A 26,324-nucleotide genomic window follows, 5' to 3' on the forward strand; every position below is an offset into this window, starting at 1 on the left:
CCACCAGGACCCATCTCTAATGCCAGACATCACCGATCACGGTGATGCCCAGCTTTAACCCCTTAGACACCGCAATCAAATTTGATTGTAGCATCTAAAATGCAAGTAAAACTGTCCCGGCAGCTCTGTGAAAGTAAAGACACCTAACCTGCCAAATTCAGGACCCGGGAAAGTGTCTACTTCCCTCCCTCACAAGCGTCTAGAAAAAGTGTATGTGGAAGAGCTTTTCCCACCACAGCAGAGCTGCGCAAAATTCATCATCCTGCTGCACCTTCTTGATAAATAAGATGCACGCTAGTCAAACCCACCACCCAAATAAATGTGGGAAAATAGCTCAACCATAGACATTCTTTGATAAATTTGGGCCAATATCTTTATTAGTACAAATTATAAATAAAAACACTGTGCGTGGAAGAGATGTACAAAAGTCCAATACCTGGACTGCTGCCAAGGTACAGTATTGCAAGTATAATAGCCTAGCACAATATCGCTGTGAAGTGATCACTGGTACAAAAATCAAAATAACCACAAATAGATAACTACTAGACAACGATGCTATGATCTTCAAAGGGTGGACTGAAAATGCATAAAAAACAAAGACTCTATTGTGCAAGCTGCATATTAGTACATAGTACAGTGGTCCCTGAACATACGATGGTAATCTGTTCCAAATGAACCATTGTTTGTTTAAACCATGGTATGTTGAGGGATCTGTGCAATGTAAAGTATAGGAAGTTATACTCACCTGTCCCCGCCGCTCCGGACCATCACTGCTGCCCTGGATGTCGCCCTCCATCACTGTTGCCGCGTCCCCCGGGTCTCCCCGCCACTCCGGAAAGTCTCTGCTGCCCGGGATCGTCGCTCTCACGTCGCCGTCATCATGTCGCTCCGCATGCCACTCCTATTGGATCACGGGACGTCGTGCAAAGCGACGTGATGACGACGATGGAGAGCGCCAGCAATGCAGAGGATCCCTAAAAGGAGGGTCCGGAGCCCCGAGGACAGGTAAGTGATCATCACTGGACCACACGGGGCACCTTAAACGGCTATCCGGTGGCAGCTGAAGCAGTCAGCACTGCCGGATAGCCGTTTATGCGATGGCCCCGACATGCAAAAGCATTGTATGATGATGCTGCCTTCAACATGCGATGGCCTCTGAGAGGCCATCGTATGTTGAAATTATCGTATGTCGGGGCCATCGTAGGTCGGGGGGGTCACTGTAGTGAGTCTTGCTGCTTCTAAACCACCTCTAACGTGCAAATTAGCAATAGTAAACATAGAAAAAGTGTCTAGTGCTATTAAATTTAACATGGGAAAAGTGCCAAGTGCTTACCCATAGTTTGTCAGTGTACCTCAGCGTCCCAACGTCGTTTCGTGCCTCACTTTCTCAAGGGGCCGCCGACGGCGGCTTCTTGAGGAAGTGAGGCACGAAACGACGTTGGGGCGCTGAGGTACACTGACAAACTATGGGTAAGCACTTGGCACTTTTCCCATGTTTACTATTGCTAATTTGCACGTTAGACGTGGTTTAGAAGCAGCAAGACTCCCTACTATGTTGCAGTTTGCACAATAGAGTCTTTGTTTTTTATGCATTTTCAGTCCACCCTTTGAAGATCATAGCATCGTTGTCTAGTAGTTTTCCATTTGTGGTTATTTAGATTTTTGTACCGGTGATCACTTCACAGCGATATTGTGCTAGGCTATTATACTTGCAATACTGTACCTTGGCAGCAGTCCAGGCATTGTACTTTTGTACATCTCTTCAACGCACAGTGTTTTTATTTATAATTTGTACTAATAAAGATATTGAGATTTAAATGGTATATACACTCCAGTTTTTTTTTCTTTGGCGTTTGGATATATATATATATATATATATATATATATATATATATATATATATATATATATATATACCGTATATACTCGAGTATAAGCCGACCCGAGTATAAGCCGAGACCCCTAATTTCAACCCAAAATCCCAGGAAAAGTTATTGACTCGAGTATAAGCCTAGGGTGGGAAATACATCATCCCCCCCTGTCATCATCCAGACCAGTCATTAACATCCTCATCATCATCACTGCCTGTCATCATCCAGACCCTCATCATCATCACCGCCTGTCATCATCCAGACCCTCATCATCATCACCTGTCATCATGCCCTTGTCATCATCCCACACATCCCCTTGTCATCATCCCCACCCCCCTTCATCATCCCCTTGTCATCATCCCCACCCCCTTCATCATCCCCTTGTAATCATCCCACACCCCCCCCCCTTCATCATCCCCTTGTCATCATCCCCACCCCCCCTTCATCATCCCACACCCCCCTTCATCATCCTCTTCTCATCATCCGCCCTCAGTGGTCTTCAACCTGCGGACCTCCAGAGGTTTCAAAACTACAACTCCCAGCAAGCCCGGGCAGCCATCGGCTGTCCGGGCTTGCTGGGAGTTGTAGTTTTGAAACCTCCGGAGGTCCGCAGGTTGAAGACCACTGCGGCCTTCGACATCATCCAGCCCCCTCTCACCCCCCTTTAGTTCTGTACAGTACTCACCTCCGCTCAGCGCTGGTCCGGAGAGGAGGTGGTCCGGTGGGATAGTGGTTCCGGGCTGCTATCTTCACCGGGGGCGCCTCTTCTCCGCGCTTCCGGCCCGGAATAGAGGTGTTGCCTTGACAATGACGCAGACGTACGTTGGTAAGGAACGTACCTCTGCGTCGTTGTCAAGGCAACGTGACTATTCTGGGTCCGGGCCCGAAGCGCTTAGAAGAGGCCTCCCCGGTGAAGATAGCAGCCCGGAACCACTATCCCACCGGACCACCTCCTCTCCGGACAGTCCTGCAGCACCGGACCAGCGCCGAGCGGAGGTGAGTACTGTACAGAACTAAAGGGGGGTGAGAGGGGGCTGGATGATGTCGAAGGCCGCAGTGGTCTTCAACCTGCGGACCTCCGGAGGTTTCAAAACCGATGGCTGATGGCTGCCCGGGCTTGCTGGGAGTTGTAGTTTTGAAACCTCTGGAGGTCCGCAGGTTGAAGACCACTGCGGGTGGAGAGTTCACTCGAGTATAAGCCGAGGGGGGTGTTTTCAGCACGAAAAATCGTGCTGAAAAACTCGGCTTATACTCGAGTAAATACGGTATACAGTTGAGTCTATTAGGAGACAGACAGGAAGTCATATCATGTCAGATGCAAAGATGATGACTGTTTGGCTATCACACAGGTCAATGACTACACGACATGTTGTATTTATTGCATTTATTAATTGTATTTATTAGTCACATAGGCTTTAGCTAAATACACTTTATAGTTCAGTCTGCTATATAAATCTTTCTCCTTTGATTTAGATATTATTGTCTGCTGCTTGATGGTAATTGTGTTATTATAGGGATCATTCTGAACCTTTCTAACTCATAGTAGGGAAATCCGGATGCTCTAACAATGATCATTGTACATTGATTTTTTTATTTATTTTTTCAGAAAATTTTAGAAAAGCATCTAATTTCATGAATCTTTCCTCATTGTCAAGAGCTCCACAACCTATTAGAAGTCTATGTATTCCCATGAAATAAACATACCAATAGATTAAGAAATTAACAGCAAAGTTAAACATGAAGCAACCTCAACCGGGAGCGGAGTCACTGTATAGAAGACCAGAGCACGGAGCATGGAATAGACACCGCATCAGGCAGAATCTGTCAACACAACAATAGGACAAGCGCAATTTTCTTCTGTGACTCATCGAAGCAATATTGTCTTTACGATAAAGGCGGTAATGATATAGTCAGGGACGGCAGGTACTGAGCCACTGATCCCTTATCCTACATCAGTATAATTAAAAGCTATAGTAGAAGGTTCTGTTTTTGGCATAGATGGACAAATCCGTGGTGACGTAACACATTTATCCTCAATGCACCTGTTTTGATGTTTATCACAGATATAACTAAAGAACAGTCAGCCCTGAATGATGACAATTACATAAAAAAATATAAATAATAGGATGTAGATGCAAATAATTCCATCTAAACTATATCAAATGGAGCTTGTTTGATTATGTGCTGAATCCTATACTACCAGGAGCCTGGCATTTCATACAATGACTATGTGGTGTCCCGGTACCGCATCCTATACGGTACCTGTTTATAGGTCCCCATAGCCATAGTCCCTAGGACGTCGGGGTCCTTTTGTATGGTCCACCCCTAGTCACCTCTCACCCCTATAGTCATTGCTCTAGTCATATGTTCCTTATTTGTGGAAGTTTAACTCTATAAAATGTATATAAATAGTTAATTACCTGTGAGAAGCGTAGCACGACCTGCGGGTCACGTGATCAGGTAAACTCTATGGTATTTCTGCTTGAGGACCTTTGGAGGTCCTTGTGACGTAATGCACTAATTTCCTTTGTGACGGTGAGTGACAGATGGCTGGACCAATAAAAACGGCCCCGCCCCGCCCATATAAGGGCGCGGCGGCCATTAATCTCTTGCTTGGTTCCTGGCTGTTGACGAGAAAGGATCTGCGCTGCTGTTCTATTCCAAATTGTGAGTGTATCAATCCCTAAACACTCTGCAAGACCACCGGACCTTATCTATCCCCTAAATCCGGACGAATCTTCGCAATATACCCTGAATTCAGAGACTATTATCTAAAGTCAAGGTCGGCAACATCTGTCAGTCATTGAAGTGTAGAGAGACTGTTTGATTGAGACTGTTACTACTCTGTGGATGTACCGAAAGCTGTTAAGTAAAGTTTATGCAAGTTCAAATTCAACTACCTTGTGGACCTTCAGTCTTTATTCTTTTACACCTATCGTTACTGGGAAGGGTGGCAAAAGGCCGGAGAGTCATCTCAGCATACTAGCCCTTAGCCTGGCGTCACGAACTATAGGGTTAACATTAACCCTTGATATACCAAAGAAAATCCCTGACTGTACTACCCTACCCCTGAGGCCTACCACAACTATTAAAGGGGTACTTCGCTCCTAGACATCTTATCCCCTATGCAGGGTAAGATGTCTGATCACGGGAGTCCCGCCGCTGTGGACCCCTGCAATCTCGGCTGCGGCACCCCAGACATCTTGTGCACTGAGCGAACTTCGCTCCGTGCCAGATAAGTGGTGATGTGGGGTGGAGGCTCGTGACATCATGTCCACACCCTGCTCGTGACATCACAGCCACGCCCCTTCAAAGCAAGTCTATGGGAGGGAGCATGGAGCCAACCACTAGTTTAGAAGTCACACATACACAGTAGGAGACTGACATGTACACTTTTATTTCACCAACCAGAGGCACATTTCAATACTACATGTATTTTTTCAATGTGAATTTATCCCAAATTCATGTTACAAAAAATACATGTAGTATTGAAACTTGTCTTTGGTTGGCAAAATAAAAGTCTAGGGCTGCATGATCAAAATAATTTTTGTGACATGTCTGTGACTTGCTGTTGCGTGACCTTATTACAGTTGCCATTCGGCTATGAAAAAAATAGCCAAATCATATGGAAGTTGCAGGCAAGTCGAAGTCGTATACAACTTGCATTGAGGCCAATGGGGGCAAAGATATAATTTTTGTGACTGTCACATGTCACTATTCAATTACATTCAGGCACGTCGCTACAGGACAGGCTAACCAAGCAATTTCTAGGGGCCCCGAGCTGGCCCGGGGCCCCGAGCAGAGCCGGTGTTTGCCCGTTTTGTAGCGACGGGGCAATTCCCCCCATCACTATTAAGGACATCCCTGTGTCCCGAAAGATGTTTTTGGGACACAGGAATACCCCTGTCAACTCTCAGCGGCCCGCGTTAAGTTTAAAAACGCATGGGTCGCCGGGAGATAGCACAGGCCGGGATGTCACTGATGTCCCATGCGTGCACCCATAGCAATGGAGGCGCAGAAGACCGGAGCATCAAGGAGGAGGAGGAAGACGCGCGCTGGTTAGCTTGGTGAGTGACTGGCGGGACGTCATCTTTGGTGTTCTGACCACCGCTTCTCTGGTCCCGGGAACTAATGCTATGGCCAGACTGGAGGAGTGGTGGTCGGAGCACTGAAGTAGGGAGTACACAGGCATACAGCCTCCAGCCATATACTGTATATGGCTGGAGGCTGTATGTCTGTGGGGAACACTGCTGCACCTAATGGGGGGGGGGGGGGAACTCTGCTGCACCTAATGTGGGGGGGGAACATTGCTGCACCTAATGTGGGGGGGAACACTGCTGCACTTAATGTGGGTGGAAACACTTGTGCACCAAATGTGGGTTCAGAACACTGCTGCACCTAATGTGGGTTCAGAACACTGCTGCACCTAATGTGGGTTCAGAACACTGCTGCACCTAATGTGGGTTCAGAACACTGCTGCACCTAATGTGGGTTCAGAACACTGCTGCACCTAATGTGGGTGGGAACACTGCTGCACCTAATGTGGATGGGAACACTGCTGCACCTAATGGTGGGGGAACTCTGCTTCACCTAATGTGGGGGGAACTCTGCTGCACCTAATGTGGGGGGAACTCTGCTGCAACTAATGTGGGGGGGAACTCTGCGGCACCTAATGTTGGGGGGAACTCTGCTGCACCTAATGTGGGGGGAACTCTGCTGCACCTAATGTGGGGGGAACTCTGCTGCACCTAATGTGGGGGGAACTCTGCTGCACGTAATGTGGGGGGGGGACTCTGCTGCACGTAATGTGGGGGGAACTCTGCTGCACCTAATGTGGGGGCCTCGTATCGATGTTCACTCACATATGTCCTGACGCTTGGGGCCCCCAAATTCCTTCAAACGGCCCTGATTACATTACATGCAATGTCGTTTGATTTATGTGTTGCACAACCAAAGTTGTCATGTAGCCCTTGCCTCATTGGTTGAGATGGGTTAACATATCAAGTCACAAGAAGTAGATTTGTTGCAGAAGTTTTTGCCCTATTTATCTGCAATATCCCTATTCAAATGAACTGATTATCAGTTTCAGAGATTTCTGCAACAAATCTGCTGCGTGGAGACTAGAGATGAGTGAATTTACAGTAAATTCGATTCGTCACGAACTTCTCGGCTCGGCAGTTGATGTCTTTGCCTGCATAGATTAGTTCAGCTTTCAGGTGCTCCGGTGGGCTGGAAAAGGTGGATGCAGTCCTAGGAAAGACTCTTCTAGGACTGTCTCCACCTTTTCCAGCCCACCGGAGCACCGGAAAGCTGAACTAATTTATGCACAAAAAGTCATCAACTGCCGAGCCGAGAAGTTCGCGACGAATCGAATTTACTGTAAGTTCGCTCATCTCTAGTGGAGACATACCCTAAGGCACTGGTTCTCAACCTTTTTTTGCCTGAGTGCCCCTTGACAGCCCATTCCCAAATAAATGGTACCTCCATATTTGAGACATTTTGTGATCATTATATTATAATTCATATGCTTTACTTTCTCTATAACAGGTCCCTTGTTCCTCTCCCTATCTCCCCAGTCCCCCCCTGTATACAGGCGAAGTCTTCTCTAACCGGAGTTGTTTACTTTTCTCCCATACAAAACTTCACAGAACTAGCCAAACAAATATTTTAGGCTCCTTTCTGCAGTAAAATACCCACCTTTTTACAAACTTTCCATGTTTATTGTCACACACAGTAATAGTACCTGCTTTGCGCCCCCATAAAGTTGTTAGGCCCCCTTTGCCCCCAAATATAGCTGTATGCCACCATACTGTCCCGCTTTGGTGCTTCACTGCTCCTCTGGTCTGGTGACCTATTGCTATGGCTCATAGTAGTAGTTCTCCGGTCTGCAGGGGCAGTGGTACAACAAAGCTGATGGTAGTTACTGCCCACAGCATCCCAGTGCCCGCACTGGCCCTTTGCTGTCCTCCTGCTCTGCTCCTCGGTGCAGTGAGGTCAGCCTACCATTTATTTCCAGACCAGTATCCAGTGGCTGCCATTACTGATTTTTTTTTTCAAGTACGCCCTGGAGAACTGCTAAATACCCCTGGGGGTACTTGTACCTCAGGTTGAGAAACACTGCCCTAAGAGGTGAATTCACACACACTTTTAATTTTACAGCTGCAGATCTGCAACCTCCGGGGATTTACAATCACATAAGCCGCTGTAGTTTTCACGCTGTGGATTGGATACTGGGGATTTTAGTTTTATATTTCTGTTACTAAATTACACGTGAACATACCTTGATAGCGAAATGTATCTTCCTAAAAATTTATAGAAAAAGGGACTCAAAGGGGTACTTCCCTGGCCAGCATTCTTAAGTAAATGTTCCAAACCCTGTATTCGCGCTGCGGGTGTTGGCCATCACCCCTCGTGACATCACGGCCACGCCCGTTCAATGCAAGCCTATGGGAGGGGCCATGACAGCTTTGGAACATTTACTTCCTAACACTGGACAGTGGAGTACCCTTTAATGCATATGGCGCCATAGTAGGGCACATATAGAGATAGAGTGCGCCTTTACTAAACTGCAATATACCTTCAGTCGGAGTCACACTCAATAGGTGGCATACGTGGAATACAAACCACATAAAAAAGTGCATTGAAAAAAATGTGCTAATTCATTATACATCACGTAGCAGGCAATATGATACATTTTACTCTACGGAAACTGGCAAAATAGGAAAAAAGGGGTGAAAAAGTTGCAAATAACAAATTTCAGGGAGTTTATTTCTGTTTGCTTTTGTATGCATCATTGTATTCTCCAATAGATACCAGATATATGGGGGAGATGTATCAAAACCCGTCCAGAGGAAAAGTTGCTGAGTTGCCCATAGCAACCAATCAGATCGCTTCTTTCATTTTTTAAAGAGGCCTCTGCAAAATGAAAGAAGCGATCTGATTGGTTGCTATGGGCAACGCAGCAATTTTTCCTCTGGACAGGTTTTGATAAATCTCCCCCATGGAGTTTTTTTCCAAGAACAGTACCCTACATTGGCTTTGTATAACAGCACACACAGTCCAGGGTCACAAGATCCAGTGAGTTCTGGGCGGGCAATTTGGAGTAGATCACCAGATAATACATGCCCAGCCACTGTATTAACTGGACTGAAAACTTTCTACCACCATTGTGAAATCAGAAGCATACATAGTTACAATACGGCCTCATACACTTCTATGGGTTCTGAATTGAGTCTCCATACAACTTGGAGCATATAGCTCCCTCCCTCCCAGTAGCCACGCCCCCTTCCAAAGACTTGCACTGAGGGGGCGTTGCGTGACATCACCAGGGGTGTGGCCATGACATCACGACCCCCGCAGCCCACACCCAGCGTCCGGAGCAAAATGTTCTGGACGCTAGGGCAGTGGAGTACCCCTTTAATAATAAAGGAGGTCCCAGCACTCACCGATGCAAGCAATTGGTGTTTATTGTATATCCAAGTCACAGGTGTGACTTGGATATACAATAAACACCAATTGCTTGCATCGGTGAGTGCTGGGACCTCCTTTATTATTACAGGACTCTTTTCCTGGTGCACCACCACTTTTCAGTTAGCGCCGACCATTGCTCTACTATTGAGTACCCCTTTAAGACCCTGCACACAATACCAACTGTGAAGGCTCTTATTTTGTTATTTACGCAATCAATACAATGCAAGAAAATTGGTGATTATAGGTATAGTCCTACATTGCATAGAAAACCGCAGTTTCACGTCTTCACCGAGCAGCTATTAAAGCCCCCTATGAAGCTTGTTTACTCTCATTTGTTTTAGCTACTCAAAGCGAAGCAGCTGACAGGAGGTATCGTATATGAAATAGCCCACCTGCTGCAAGAAACACAAGAGACTCTCAAGCAGCCATATCAGGAAATAGTCCGCTCGCCTCTTGTTCCATGATGAGTGGATGCACGAGGGGGGGAGGGGGGGATAGACAGATACTGAAACCCAGTACCGTCATGTAGTCCACCCAAAAGTCACATACATTCACCGTCAAGGTCACAAAAAGATCTTATCACACGATCACATTTTATCCTGCATATGGTTGGGTTTCAATACTAAAAGTCCCTAACTCGAAATGTAGAATGATCAGAAGAAGCAATAGAAGCCGTATCCGGAAACACAGCTGTTACTAGGATCAAAGAAGAAGGGAAATATCATTGTACAGTATAATATTGTCATATTATATACACTATGGGGGAGATTTATCAAAACCTGTCCAGAAGAAAAGTTGCTGAGTTGCCCATAGCAACCAATCAGATCGCTTATTTCATTTTTGAAAAGACCTCTGAATAATGAAAGAAGCGATCTGATTGGTTTCTATGGGCAACTCAGCAACTTTTTCTCTGGACAGGTATTGATACATTTCCTCCTATTAGTGTAACCTACGAGCAGCAACCATGAAATTCCATATTAATATTGCAAATATTGAACATCTATCTGTATTCACTTTCTATTACTAATAGAATAAAAATAATTCTAAAGTAACACATTAAGAAATGATGTGTATTATGTGGCAAAATGTTAAAAAAAAATGCCCATAACAATGCCATACTCACAGTATTGTTTTTTTTTTTTTTTGAGGCCAAAAATGCTGTGGCCAGATGTTAGCTGGGAGTAGGGAATTATGAAACGGCAATAGGGAAGTATGAAACGGCAGACCCACATGGTATTTTTTTTCTTTTGGCATTTTTTCATCCTATTGTTTTTATGGGCTAGTTTTGCAAATGGGATATATTGGTACTATGGCGTTTTCTTGTTTTATTTTTTTTAGGAAATCTAGAGATTTCCATCCCATAGATATCTATGTGCACTTAAATTTTTATTATTTTTCTGGCATTTTTTTTTTCTGGCCAAATCTTAAAGGGGTACTCCGCCCCTGGCATCTTATCCCCTTTCCAAAGGATAGGGGATAAGATGTTAGATCGCCGCAGTCCCGCTGCTGGGGACCCCTGGGATCGCCGCTGCGGCACCCCGCCATCATTACTGCACAGAGCGAGTTCCCACTGTGCGTAATGACGGGTGATACAGGGGCCGGAGCAGCGTGACGTCATGGCTCCGCCCCTCATGACATCACGGCCCGTCCCCTTAATGCAAGTCTATGGCAGGGGGCGTGATGACCGCCACGCCCCCTCCCATAGACTTGTATTGACGGGGCGGGCCGTGGCATCATGAGGGGCGGAGCCGTGACGTAACGATGCTCCGGCTCCTGTATTGCCCGTCATTACGTGCAGAGCGATCTCGCTCTGAGCAGTAATGATAGCTGGGTGCTGCAGCAGCGATCCCCGGGGTCCCCAGCAGCGGTCTGACATCTTATCCCCTATCCTTTGGATAGGTGATAAGATGTCTAGGGGCGGAGTGCCCCTTTAAACCTTTGGCTCATATGATGAAAGAACCACATGACTTGTAATTAAAAAAGTGCAGTGGATAAAACTGCAACGAATCATTTTCCATTCTAAAATACACACTTTTTATTTTTTTTATTTTTATTTAAACGCCACAAAACTCCATCTTCAAAGTGCAAAATGAAGGAGCAGTATTTTCAGGTTAAAAAAACACCACACAACAAGTTTTGTGAAATCGCAGCCTAAGGATACTTCTACATAGGGCACATACTCTGTGGATTTTTAACAGTGGACGTGTGTCCATACCAGAATTGTAAGGAATATTGATGTTTCCTCACAGTTTTTTTCTGCAGTTTTTTGGAATACTGCCACTGCAGTTTTTGAGCCAAAGCCAGAAGATAATTCAAAAGGAATAGGAAATATAAAGGAAGAACTTATACTTCTTCCTACTGGATCTACTTCTGACTATGGCTTAAAAACTGTAGTAGCTGTTTTTCTAAACAAAAAAAAAAAAAAAAATCCAGTGTGGAAACCTAGCCTATCTAAGATAATACATGATGCAGATAAAACCTGCCTGTGCATTGACCTTTGTTGCAGAATTTGAATCCACAGCATGTCATTTGGTTGTAGATCCATTGCAGGTTTATTATGAATTTTTCCAATTGACTTGACTGATTCTGTCAAAATCTACAATAAATCTGCAACAAAATCCACTATTGCAAATTTCAAATACATTTACTTTCTGAAAAGTCCACAGGGGTTAGTTTGGATTTTAACAGAAATTGACCTGTAATAGGAATCTTATATGCTGACTGTGACAGAAGAGAAAACCTACAAAGTTCTACAGTTCACGGAACAAAAACTGTGCAAACTTAATAGGTTCTCTTTGTCTGATTATTCACAGGAGGAAATTCCCAGCACAAGCTCAAACTCCACCTGAATATTTTACCAGTGCAGTAATACTAACAATAATAATTGGCCTTACCTCTTTGCCATTCTCTACATCCGTAAAGATACTCTGCTCATCGTCATCATGATACTCCACATCGGATTCACCCATAGCAATGGGAACACATCCGGAGAGATGAGGGGTGATCATGTAATCTCCACTTTCACTCACAACATATTTTTCTCCGCTTTTTGCGATCCCACCATTGGTATTAGTCCCCTCCATGTAGTCATCCTTTTCTTTTCCAGTATTGGACATGTTGATATGATTGTGTGGATTGATGTTGTTTTTGTTCCTATTCTTTCCAGACAAACTTGTTATGAAAGTGTCTCCACTTTTTTTGGGCTTGGTAAATAAACTGCGGAAAAAATCCATGACGCTTTGTTTGGCAAAGGCAATACCCCTATGTATTCTAGCAATGGCTATCTGCAGGTTGTTCATTTCCCCATCGTCATCTGGGGCGCTCAAGTTATCGGCACTGAAGGAACTCAGTAGGAGAGCAAGGAAAAGGTTGAGAACCTGCAAAAAATGAGAAAGAAAATAAATGAATTAAATGAATAGTACATAACTGTGTATTTATATGCATGAATTCCAATACATTCAGTGAGTCATTGACAATGCAACACAAAGTAATAGACCATCTGCAGGACAAATGCAACTGAGTTAGATAAAAAACCATGTAAAATATATGCTAAATGACATTTTTAGGGATGTCTAAATTGGACAAACAGACAGCTTTCCCCTCTTGGTAAATGCTGATCACTGGGGTTAGAGAAGCTGATAAAGTATTTCAGCTCTGGTTGTCATCTAGGTTAATATTTTGTGGCCCAAATTAAACAAAAAGACGGTGTTCATCAAAGTCATCAAAACCTATGTCACAACAGCTTACAGATGTGGAATCTGGGTTACCTTGCGGGGCTCGCCAGATGTCCGAGGAAAATTTCGACTTTTTGGCTTAGTAGGCCCTCGCCGGAGGATGACACTGAGTCAGTGGAGGTTTTGAGGCTTTATTTCGTGAATAAACAACGCGTTTCGAGGGGGCACCCCTCTTCGTCAGGTTAAAACAGGTAAGCATAAGGCACATACAAAAAACTTTATTATTTTTTTTCTCTAATAATAGCCTATGCTATGCTATATAAGCAAGAACTCAAGAAAAAAAAAACTAAGCCAGATGGAAGGTCATAACGCAGGTAGGAATATAGCCTAAATGTTGATTATTGCCATAGATATAATATGAACAGTTATCTTCACCTTCTCCGCATTAACAAGCACAATCAGCTCCGCAAAACAGGCATCTTATTTCTGTGGGGGAGGAAATGAGTGGTTGGTGACATCTCTGAGGGGGACAAAAAATGTAAAACTTTAACCTGGTTGAGGTCACTGAACTGGGTCTAAGATGGGCACAGATACATAGGCAGCCGATTGTACCAATGTAACCATGTCTCTAAGACACAGCTTGTGATGTGAACCTGATCTTATTCTGAGGTTTTTGTTTTTAGACACCTTTCTGTTGGGTCTGACAGATGGGGCATGTTTTTTTTTTTTTAAAGGGTGAAGGTGGGGCTTCAGTACAGGGGCGTGGCCTACATGTGTCAAACATGCTTGGTTTCCAATGTGTGACAGATCCAGCATCCTCTTCTGTTGGGTTTTCAGAAGAGTGAAAACAAAAATGTAAACAAATCCTAAATACAGTGGTCCCTCAAGTTACAATATTAATTGTTTCCAGGACGACCATTGTATGTTGAAACCATTGTATGTTGAGACCATAACACTATGAAAACCTGGTAATTGGTTCTGAATAAAAATAAGTAGATAACTAATATAGATAATCAAGTCCTTACATATAAAAGTAAGAAAGATCTGCTGGAAGCTGTAATCACTGTCTATGTAGAGGACAGGAGCTTCTTCAGGGTCCTGTACAGTACATGCAATGTCCTAAAAAAGTTAAATGGAGCCGCCCTCACCTGGTGTCCAAAGGAGCAGCTAACCCTGGCACATGTGAGTAGTACAGAACATGAAGTACCACCCTGTACTGTAGGGAGGCACTACTAGACAGCCAGTCAGTGCATACACTTCAGTTATACAGGTGTTTTACCAGTAAAATGGCCATTTTGATTGGTCGGTTCTTCTTGCCATTGACATGTTTCACAGTTTTGGATTTTCCATAGCATTGTATGTTGAGCCTCAGTACAGGGACAGGTAGGAGGTTAAAAAAATGAAAAAATTCCAGAGCGCCGCATTTCAGGATGGCCATGATGTGGAAGCGGTTCGAGGCAAATCGGAAATGCCTGCATTACGCTGATGATGCGGCATGTCTCCCCCCCACCCGAGGAGATCCCCCCTATGACCAGCTTTACAAAGTGAGGCCGGTCAAACATCACTTTGGGGCCAAATTATTGGAGGCCTACGTACCGCTCAGGGAGCTCTCGGTAGATGAGTCTCTTATCAATTTTAAGGGATGACTCCATCTTCCGACAGTATATTCCCACGAAGCGGGCGCAATATGGCGTGAAACTCTACAAACTTTGTGACAGTACCTCCGGGTACACTTGCAAGTTTAGAGTATATGAGGGACAGGATTCCCATATTGAACCCCCAGAATGTCCCCCCACTCTGGGTGTTAGCAGGAAACTCGTTTGGGACCTTGTGCACCCATTGCTGGATAAAGGGTACCACGTGTACATGGACAACTTTTATACCAGCATCCCTCTGTTCACGTCCCTTGCCGCCAGATCCATGTCCGCTTGGGGGACCGCGCGAAAGAACCAGAGAGACCTCCCTCTAAATTTTCTGCAGACACCTATGTCAAAGGGTGTGTCCCGTACCCTCACCCTTGAAAACCTGTTGCTGGTCAGGTATAAGGATAAGAGGGATGTCCTTATGCTGTCCACAATTCATGGTAACGGCAGCTCACCTGTCCGTGTGCGAGGTACCAGAACAACAGTCCTCAAGCCGATTGTATTCTGGACTACTATCAGTATATGGGGGGAGGTGATCTCTCTGATCAAGTCCTTAAGCCATACATCGCCATGCAGAAAACACGGGTATGGTACAAAAAAGTTGCGGTCTACTTGGACAGGTTGCCATGTACAACTCTTTTGTACTATTCCAGTACGCTGGCAACACAGGGACATTCCTCCAGTTCCAAGAAAAAATCCTAAGGGCCCTGATCTTTGGTGACCGGGAAAGGGCACGCTGGACTTCCCAAGAAACTGAAGTTATAGGTGCCAGGATCGTCCCAGGCCAGCATTTTCCAAATGAGGTCCCCCACAATGGAAAGAAGGGATGACCCCAGAAAAAATGCAGAGTGTGTCACAAGAGGGGGATATGGAAGGACACCACCACTCAATGTGACACTTGCCCCGATCATCCAGGCCTCTGCATTAAAAACTGCTTCAGGGAGTATCACACTTTCATGCAGTACTAAATTTTCACAATTTATTTTAATTTCCCATAATTTGACCCCAATGTACCAAGTCCAGAGTACATTCCAAATTTTAACCCCGTAAACCACTAAATTGCCCAAAAAAATCTTTCACAAAAAAATAAAAAAAAAATAAAAAACCTGATAAGATCTCTGGGGGTATTTTTTCCAAAAATGGGTCATGGGTCACTGAGTCACTAGTAGTGTTGAGCGGCATAGGCCATATTCGAATTCGCGAATATTCGCGAATATATGGACGAATATTCGTCATATATTCGCGAATATTCGCATATTCGTTATATTCTCGTTTTATTTTCGCATATGCGAAAATTGCCATATACGAAAATTAACGTACGCGAAAATTCGCATATACGAAAATTAGCATATGTTAATTTTCGCATATGCGAATTTTTGCACGCCAGTCTCACACAGTGGTATTACAGCCTTCTTTACACCACACAAGCTGGAAGCAGAGAGGGGTGATCACTGTGATGTGTACTGTGAAGAAAAAAAAAACAAAAAAAAAAAAACGAATATTCGTAATTACGAATATATAGCGCTATATTCGCGAAATTCGCGAATTCGCGAATATGCGATATTCACGAATAATATTCGAATTGCGAATATTCGCGAGCAACACTAGTCACTAGCATCTGGGACTTTTTTTATGTTGGCCCACCAGAGTGGGGTGCGCATTTGAGGCAACAGGTTAGGCACGGCCACACACATCACATTTCCAGAATGATGATTTAGAGCATAGGGTTTGGGGTGAGCATATATATTTTTTTTGCTATGCTCTGTGTCATCATTCTGGGAACATAACCTATTGTGTTATTTTACGGCCCACTGTACCCCACTTTCCTAACTCAGTGTACCCCATGTATCGTTCCTTGAGGGGGGGGTCCTGCTGTTCTGGCTCCATAGGTAGCTCTGTAAATGCTCAAGGCCCCTGACTGCTCTCCTGCTCTTCCGAGACCTGGTGTGCAGTTTACGTCAAAATATGATGTATGTCCTTACTCTAAAGAAATGTACTTACAAATTTACGGTGACATTTTCTCCTATTACCACTTGTGAAAATGAAAAATGTAGGGTAGCCCCAGCATTTAAGTGTATAAAACATTTTTCCTTTTCACATCCCACTTTAATGGACATTTATTAAACACCTGTGGGGTGTTAAGGCTCACGTTACTGCTTGTTACGTTCCTTGAGGAGTGTAGTTTCCAAATAGCTTCTAATTTGCTTTCCAAAAGCCAAATGTGACTCCTCCTCTTCTGAGCATTGTAGTGCGCCCGCAGTGCACTTGACGTCCACACATGGGGTATTTCCATACTCAGAAGAGATGGGGTTACAAATTTTGGGGGGCATTATCTCCTACTTCCCTTTGTAAAAATGTAAAATTTGGGGAAAAACCAGCATTTAGTGAAAAAAAATGTCATTTACATATCCAACTTTATCAAAAAGTCATCAAACACCTGTGGGATGTTAAGGCGCACTGTACCCCTTGTTACATTCCTTGAGGGGTGTAGATTTCAAAATATTTCTGCCATGTGTTGTTTTTTTTTTTTTCTTTTGCTGTTCTGACACCATAGGGGCTTCCTAAATGGACATGCCCCCCAAAAACCAATATCAGAAAAACTCACTCTCCAAAATCCCATTGTCGCTCCTTTGCTTCTGAGCCCTCTAGTGCACCCACAGAGCACTTGACATCCACATATTAGGTATTTCCTTACTCAAAAGAAATTGGGTTACAAAGTTTAGGTGTTTTCTCTCCTTTTTCCCCTTGTAAAAATTCGAAAACTGGGTCTACACAAACATGCGAGTGTAAAAAAATGAAGATTTTGAATTTTCTCCTTCACTTTGCTGCTATTCCTGTGAAACACCTAAAGGGTTAACAACTTTCTGATGTCATTTTGAATACTTTGAGGGGTGCAGTTTTTATAATGGGGTCATTTATGGGGTATTTATTTTTTCTTTATGAAGGCCCTTCAAATCCACTTCTAAACTAAACTGGTCCCTGAAAAATTCTGATTTTAAAAGTTTTGTGCAAAATTGGATAACTGCTGCTGAACTTTGATACATGTCAACTTTATGATGAAAACATAAAGTAGACATATTGTATATGAGAATCAATATATCATTTATTTGGGATGTCCATTTTCCTTATAAGCAGAGAGTTTTAAAATAAAAAAAGCAACATTTTAAAGTTTTTTATCAAATTTTGGAATTTTTCACCTCGAAATGATACAAGTATCGAAGATAATTTACCACTAACATAAAGTAGAATATGTCACGAAAAAACAATCTCGGAATCAGAAAGGTAAAAGCATCCCAGAGATATTAATGCTTAAAGGGACAGTGGTCAGATGTGCAAAAAATGTCCATGTCCTAAAGGTGAAAATGGGCTGGGTAATTAACCCCTTAACGAGCAGGACGTATATTTACGTCCTGCGCCGGCTCCCGCGATATGAAGCAGGATCGCGCCGCGATCCTGCATCATATCGCGTCGGTCCCGGCGCTCATCAACGACCGGGACCCGCGGCTAATACCACACATAGCCGATCGCGGCGATGTGCGGTATTAACCCTTTAGAAGCGGCGGTCAAAGCTGACCGCCGCTTCTAAAGTGAAACTGAAAGTGACCCGGCTGCTCAGTCGGGCTGTTCGGGACCGCCGCGGTGAAATCGCGGCTTCCCGAACAGCTGACCGGACACCGGGAGGGCCCTTACCTGCCTCCTCGGTGTCCGATCGACGAATGACTGCTCCGTGCCTGAGATCCAGGCAGGAGCAGTCAAGCGCCGATAATGCTGATCACGGGCGTGTTAATACACGCCAGTGATCAGGATGAGAGATCAGTGTGTGCAGTGTTATAGGTCCCTATGGGACCTATAACACTGCAAAAAAAATTTTTTTTAAAAGTGTTAATAAAGGTCATTTAACCCCTTCCCTAATAAAAGTTTGAATCACCCCCCCTTTTCCCATAAAAAAAATAAAACAGTGTAAAAAAAAAAAAAATAAACATATGTGCTATCGCCACATGCGTAAATGTCCGAACTATAAAAATATATCATTAATTAAACCGCACGGTCAATGGCGTACGCGCAAAAAAATTCAAAAGTCCAAAAAAGCGTATTTTGGTCACTTTTTATACCATTAAAAAAAACTAATAAAAAGTGATCAAAAAGTCCGATCAAAACAAAAATCATACCGATAAAAACTTCAGATCACGGCGCAAAGAATGAGTCCTCATTCCGCCCTGTACGTGGAAAAATAAAAAAGTTATAGGGGTCAGAAGATGACCTTTTTAAACGTATAAATTTTCCTGCATGTAGTTATGATTTTTTCCAGAAGTGCGACAAAATCAAACCTATATAAGTAGGGTATAATTTTAACCGTATGGACCTACAGAATAATGATAAGGTGTAATTTTTACCGAAATATGCACTGCGTAGAAACGGAAGCCCCCAAAAGTTACAAAATGGCGTTTTTTTTCGATTTTGTCGCACAATGATTTTTTTTTTCCGTTTCGCCGTGCATTTTTGGGTAAAATGACTAATGTCACTGCAAAGTAGAATTGTCAACGCAAAAAATAAGCCATAATATGGATTTTTAGGTGGAAAATTGAAAGGGTTATGATTTTTAAAAGGTAAGGAGGAAAAAACGAAAGTGCAAAAACGGAAAAACCCTGAGTCCTTAAGGGGTTAAGGGGTTAAATAATAGCAATTTTCAAATGTTTGACTTTCTGGCACCAGATGATTGGAAAACATTTTTTCCACTGGAGTACCTCTTTAAGGCTCGATCTGTATATGGTAAAGAAAATTTCATAACATCTTTTGAAAAACAACAACAATTCTTTCAACTTCTGCGCACATTGATCACTTCGTATTCTGTCTGTTTTCTCTCAGATTCCTTACATTGACAAATGCTCTCTTCATACTTTGCAAGGGAACAATGCTCACAAAACATTAAGTATAATTGCAACTACCATGGATAACCTTTATTGTAAAAGCGTAGCGGGAAAAAAAAAATGACAAGTGAGGTAAAATTGAATGTTGCAGAATCCCTTTATAACCGCAATAGAACGTTCATAGAAACAGTCCGAGCCATTCTACCTACTGTAGCCACCAGCTCTGACATGTGGCCAGGTAAGTGTTCTGATTTCCATTCAAGAGCAGGCCGAACAAAGCCTTCAAAAATAGATGTGGCCATAAATAGAACTGGGAGAGGAAAAATATATTTAATGTCACATATGTTGGTTTTTTTTGTACGAGGAAACAAGTAACAAGGCTGAGAACATATTTTCGTGGTGCCACTCTGAGCGAGTGGGAGTGAGTATTCAGACTGAACAAACGGTAATAAGAGAAATGTTTCAAAATGGAGGCTGCATGCTGATTTCTTTGATCCATAATGCACTGTGCCCCGTGAAGCCTTAATCTGCGGTATTGTACAATAAATTGCTAGGGTGCAGCATGGGGCTTCTGACCAAACTGTAAGCATAACTACGTTTTTTTGCAGCTTGATACTCATAGGTTGAGTGGGAAATTTACATTGTAATTTTTTTTTTCAAGCTGTAAAAAAATCCTCATTAGGCGAAAAGCTGGAAGCATTGACATACAATTAACATCAACTCCAGATATATGCAGCATTTCTGAAAAGCTTCTATAGAAATGTTGTTTGTAACCTTAAAAGGATATAACTTCCAGAACCGTAGAGTTTGTCCTTATAGGCGACAATCCGCATTGGAAATTTTTATAATACTTTTAGATAGGTTTATATAACGCCAATATATTGCGTAGCACTTTAACAAATCATTCAGTATTAATTAGTAATTATACATTTTTATATGAAATTTTATATATATATATATATATATATATATATATATATATATCACCAACAGATTCTCTAGCACTTTATCAAATTTATTAGTTTTCATAAGTTATTATTCTTATAAAATGATGTATGTATAAAGCGAAAACATATTCTGTAGCACTTTATCAAATTATTTGGAATTAATTACTTGTTAATATTAATTATTCTTCGGCACTTTACCAAACTGATTAGTTTTAGTAAATTTTTTTGAATTTATTACAATAAAATGATTTATGTAGCACCAACATGTTCTGTAGCCCTTTACAAAACAAATAACTTTTAATCAATTACTTTTAAAAATGATTATAATATAATCATTCATATAGCATCAACATGATCCGTTGCCCTTTATCAAATTTTTAAGTAATTATTCTAAATTATTATAACAAAACTATTTACATAGCACCAAATTAGGATTAATTAGTTATTATTCTAAATGATTATAATACTATAGCATCTGGATGCCCTATTAGAAATAAATTCTCATTCACTGTAAGTTACTGTAGATTTCTTGTTATAGGTCAGTGTTCCCCAATCAGTGTGCCTCCAGCTGTTGCAAAACTACAACTCCCAGCATGCCTAGACAGCATTGGGTTGTCGCTTTGCAAATTGTGAGGAATCAATATACATAGGAGGGAATTTATCAACACCTTGATTAGAAAAAAAAAATGCTCTGGCTTATGATGTACCAAATTTTTTAAGAGGTGAATATATTAAAATATATGCCAGCTATGAAGTAGCATAGAGTTTCTAGCATACATTATTATAGACTAGCAAAGTACCCGGCATTGCACGGTCTTCGTCCAACCTAAACCTTGTGGGAGAGGAAATGCAAAGACATTTTCATCCTCATATTCAGACCTCAGATCCCGACCTCATATCCCGTTCTCATACTCCTATCCCGTCCTCATATCATGTCCGCTTGTCCCATTCTCATATCACTTCCTCATACTACAACCTAAATTTCTGACCTCATATCCCGTGTTCTCATAGACATATCGTGTCTTCATGTCCCATTCTCATATCCCTTCCTCACATCCCATCCTCATGTCCTGTTCTTATATACCTACCTCCTATCCAGTCCTCATATCCCATCTTCATATTCCGTCCTTACAGTGGGACAAAAAAGTATTTAGTCAGCCACCAATTGTGCAAGTTCTCCCACTTAAAAAGATGAGAGAGGCCTGTAATTTTCATCATTGGTATACCTCAACTATGAGAGACATACCGTATATACTCGAGTATAAGCCGACCCGAATATAAGCCGAGGCCCCTAATTTCACCCCCAAAAACCCAGGAAAAGTTATTGACTTGACTATAAGCCTAGGGTGGGAAATACATCATCCCCCCATGTTATCATCCAGACCCCCGTCATTAACACCCCCGTCATCATCATCCTGTCATCATCATCCCCCCCCCCCCCCTTCATCATCACCGCCTGTCAATCCCTTCAGTTGTCTTCAACCTGCACACCTCCAGATGTTGCAAAACTACAACTCCCAGCATGCCCAGACAGCCATCGGCTGTCTGGGCATGCTGGTAGTTGTGGTTTTGAAACATCTGGAGGTCCGCAGGTTGAAGACCACTGCGGCCTTTGTCATCATCCAGACCCCCCTTTAATTTTCTACTCACCTCCCCTCGGTGGGAAGGAAGGATGAGCTGGTCCGGGCCATCTATGCTGTAGGGACCGTCCGGTGGGGAGGGTTAGTCATTCCGGGCTGTCCATCTTCACCGGGAGGCCCTCTTCTGCTCTCTGGGCCCAGCCCCGGACTAGTGACGTTCCCTTGATGATGACGCACAGGGACATGGGCAGGGACATCCCTGTGCTTCGTCGTCAAGGCAACATCACTAGTTCGAGGCCAGAGCGGAGAAGAGGGCCTCCCAGTGAAAATGGACAGCCCGGAATGACTAACCCTCCCCACCGGACGGTCCCTGCAGCATAGATGGCCCGGACCAGCTCACCCTTCCTTCCCACCGCAGGGAGTAGAAAACTAAAGGGGGTCTGGATGATGACGAAGGCCGCAGTGGTCTTCAACCTGCGGACCTCCAGATGTTTCAAAACTACAACTCCCAGCATGCCCGGACAGCCGATGGCTGTCCGGGAATGCTGGGAGTTGTAGTTTTGCAACATCTGGAGGTCCGCAGGTTGAAGAATACTGAAAGGGATTGACAGGCGGAGATTTCACTCGAGTATAAGCCGAGGGGGGCGTTTTCAGCACGAAAAATCGTGCTGAAAAACTCAGCTTATACTCAAGTATATACGGTAATGAGAAAAAAAATTCATAAAATCAGATTGTCTGATGTTTAAAGAATTTATTTGCACATTATGGTGGAAAATAAGTATTTGGTCACCTACAAACAAGCAAGATTTCATGCTCTCACAGACCTGCAACTTCTTCTTTAAGAGTCTCCTCTGTCCTCCACTTGTTACTTGTATTAATGACATCTGTTTGAACTTGTTATCAGTATAAAAGACACCTGTCCACATCTTCAAACAGTCCCACTCCAAACTCCACTATGGCCAAGACCCAAGAGCTGTCGAAGGACACCAGAAACAAAATTGTAGACCTGCACCAGGCTGGGAAGACTGAATCTGGGACAGATCTCTGCATGTAATTCACTAGGTCCCCCGTGTGGTCTTGGGATTTTTGCTCACCGTTCTTGTGATCATTTTGACACCATGGTGTGAAATCTTGTGTGGAGCCCCAGATTGAGGGAGATTATCAGTGGTCTTCAGGGATGTGGAATTCCTATCGCCCGACGCCCGGGACTAGCAGTTTTGGGCGCCAGGCAGGTGAACTTGTTCGGCCCTTAGCCCGGAGGGCCGGACCTGACAAGCGCGGTGGCGATCTGCGATCTGTATGGAGCGGGCACCCGACTCCTGCCCGCTCCATACTCTGCCACCTGTGTACTCGGAAGCAGAGCAGGGGAGATGAGAAGCTGTGTATTTGTCTTCTCTCCCCTGCTCTGCAGACTGCGGGGGTAGATGAGGGGGCGTGGCTTCTTGCTCCCCGTGCAGACCTGCGTCCTCTGCCTTCACTCCCCCCAGCTGTAGCTTCGGAGAGCTGAGGGGAGGAGGCACGTCTGCACGGGGAGATGCTCACAGGGTAGTATGGAGCGGGCTCGGGATTCCTGCCCGCTCCATACTCTGCAGCCCCCAGCTGTTCTCAGTAGCCGGGGGCCGCCGCTAATAGCAAGCATGCGGCGATCTCCGCGGCTGGCTATTAACCCTTTAGATCGCCGCTGTCAAAGCTGACAGCAGCGTCTAAAGGAAGATGTGAATGCTCCCTGGTGGGCTAGTGGGGTGGATCGCCCCCCCGCAGCGCGATCGCAGGGGGGCGATCTACTATAGAGGTAGCCGGAGGACTTACCTCTGCTTCCTCCTGTCCCGGCTCTGTCATTGATAGATCCTGGCTGGACCAGACTCTATCAATGGATCACAGAGCTCACAGATTAATTGAGTTCAATAGAATCTATTCATCTGTCTGAAGAATCTAATGATTCCTCATAAGTCTAATAAAGTGTAAAAAAAAATAAAAAAGTTTTAATTAAAGTTTGAAAGACACATTAACCCAGTGGTCTTCAAACTGTGCCCCTCCAGATGTTACAAAACTACAATTCCCAGCATGCCAGGACAGCAGTTGGCTGTCCGGGCATGCTGGGAGTTGTAGTTTTGCAACATCTGGAGGGCCACAGTTTGAAGACCGCTGCATTAACCCCTTCCATGTTAAAAGTTCAAATCACCCCCTTTTCCTATATAAAAACATGTAAACATAATAAAAATAAACATATTTGGTATCGCTTCGTGCGTAATTGTACAACCTATTAAAATATAACATTATGTATCCCGTACGGTAAATGTAAAAAAATACCAAACCACAGATTTGCAATTTTTATAATAACCCATAAAAAAAAGGTAAAAAGCGATTAAAAAGTCAGATCAATGCCAAAATGGTACCGATACAAAAAACAGATTATGGCGCAAAACATGAGCCCTCATACAGCCTGGTATGCGGAAAAAAATAAAGCTACAGGGGTTAAAAAAAATGGCAATTAAAAAAATTAGAAAACGTTCAGAATTAGTAAAACATGACGTAAACGATACAAATCTGGTATCGCTGTAATCAGGCGCCTAAAGTATAAAACTAACATGTTATCTGACCACAAGGTAAATGGCGCAGAAAAGAAAACCACCAAATCTGCAAAATTATCTTTTACTATTTCAATTTCACTTCCCCAAATATATATATATTTTTTGGTTCAGAGAATATGTTATTGAAAAATGTAAAGGTATCATTATAGTAGGTAGTTATGGCTATTATAGGGCGAGGAGGAAAAAATTAGAGCGTAAAAGCGAAAATTGGCCGGACAAGTGGATCGTCATGAGGGACAAGTAGATTTTGCTCCATTTTAGTCCCGTGGACTAGTAGTTTTTTATAAAATTTTCACACCCCTGGTCTTGTATGTCTTCCATTTTCTAATAATTGCTCCCACAGTTGATTTCTTCACCCCAAGCTGCTTGCCTATTGCAGATTCAGTCTTTCCAGCCTGGTGCAGGTCTACAATTTTGTTTCTGGTGTCCTTCAACAACTCTTTGGTCTTGGCCATAGTGGAGTTTGGAGTGTAACTGTTTGAGGTTGTGGACAGGTGTCTTTTATACTGATAACAAGTTCAAACAGGTGGCATTAATACAGTTAACGAGTGGAGGACAGAGGAGACTCTTAAAGAAGTTAAAGTAACAAAGGCTACCATCAGTAACACACTACGCTACCAGGGACTCAAATCCTGCAGTGCCAGATGTGTTCCCTGCTTAAGCAAGTACATGTCCGGGCCCATGTGAAGTTTACTAGAGAGCATTTGGATGATCCAGAAGAGCATTGGGAGAAAGTCTTATGTTCAGATTAAACCAAAGTAGAACTTTTTGGTAAAAACTCAACTCGTCATTTTTGGAGGAGAAGAATGCTGAGTTGCATTCAAAGAACACCATACCTACTGTGAAGCATGGGTGTGGAAACATCATTCTTTGGGGCTGTTTTTCTGCTAAGGGACCACAATGACTGATCCATGTAAAGGAAAGAATGAATGGGTCCATGTATCGTGAGATTTTGAGTGAAAACCTCCTTCCATCAGCAAGTGCATTGAAGATGAAACATGGCTGGGTCATTCAGCATGACAAAGACCCAAACACAGAAGAATTTTAAGGTCCTGGAGTGGTCTAGCCACTCTACAGATCTCAACCCCATAGAAAACCTTTTGAGGGAGTTGAAAGTCACTGTTGCCCAACGACAGCCCAAAACCATCACTGCTCTAGAGGGGATCTGCATGGAGGAATGGGCCAAAATACCAGCAACAGTGTTTGAAAAAATTGCAAACACTTACAGAAAATGTTTGACCTCTGTGATTGCCAACAAAACGAATATAACAAAGTATTGAGATGAACTTTTGTTTTAGACCAAATACTTATTGTCACGATTCGGCAGGCTGGATGTGGATCCTCTGTGTCAGCGAGGGATTGGCGTGGACCATGTCGGTGGACCGGTTCTAAGTTGCTACTGGTTTTCACCAGAGCCCGCCGCAAAGCGGGATGGTCTTGCTGCGGCGGTAGCAACCAGGTCGTATCCACCGGCAACGGCTCAACCTCGCTGACTGCTGAGAAGGCGTGGGACAGAAAGACTAGACAGAGGCAAGGTCAGACGTAGCAGAAGGTCGGGGCATGCGGCAAGGTTCGTAGTCAAATAGGAATAGCAGAAGGTCTGGAACACAGGCTTTGGACAACACTATACGCTTTCACTGGCACAAGGCAACAAGATCCGGCAGGGAAGTGCAGGGGAAG

At 43.5% G+C, this 26,324-nt stretch overlaps 1 protein-coding gene and 1 long non-coding RNA gene across 2 annotated transcripts in view; one reads left to right on the forward strand and one right to left on the reverse strand.

The window, feature by feature from the left end:
* The window catches only part of LOC130273223 (uncharacterized), a 210,857-nt gene extending 206,117 nt beyond the window's left edge, over positions 1-4,740 (forward strand). Inside the window, exon 3 of the long non-coding RNA XR_008843916.1 lies at positions 3,478-4,740. This is a non-coding gene — a long non-coding RNA (uncharacterized LOC130273223). The remainder of the gene's footprint in view (positions 1-3,477) is intronic.
* The window catches only part of LOC130273220 (sodium channel protein type 4 subunit alpha B-like), a 488,856-nt gene that overhangs the window by 134,964 nt on the left and 327,568 nt on the right, over positions 1-26,324 (reverse strand). The window contains exon 19 of the mRNA XM_056519644.1: positions 12,236-12,718. Within this exon, the coding sequence (XP_056375619.1) occupies positions 12,236-12,718 (483 nt within the window). The remainder of the gene's footprint in view (positions 1-12,235; positions 12,719-26,324) is intronic.

Source organism: Hyla sarda, chromosome 5 (genome assembly GCF_029499605.1).
Source record: "Hyla sarda isolate aHylSar1 chromosome 5, aHylSar1.hap1, whole genome shotgun sequence".
In the NCBI taxonomy this organism is placed as follows: domain Eukaryota; kingdom Metazoa; phylum Chordata; class Amphibia; order Anura; family Hylidae; genus Hyla; species Hyla sarda.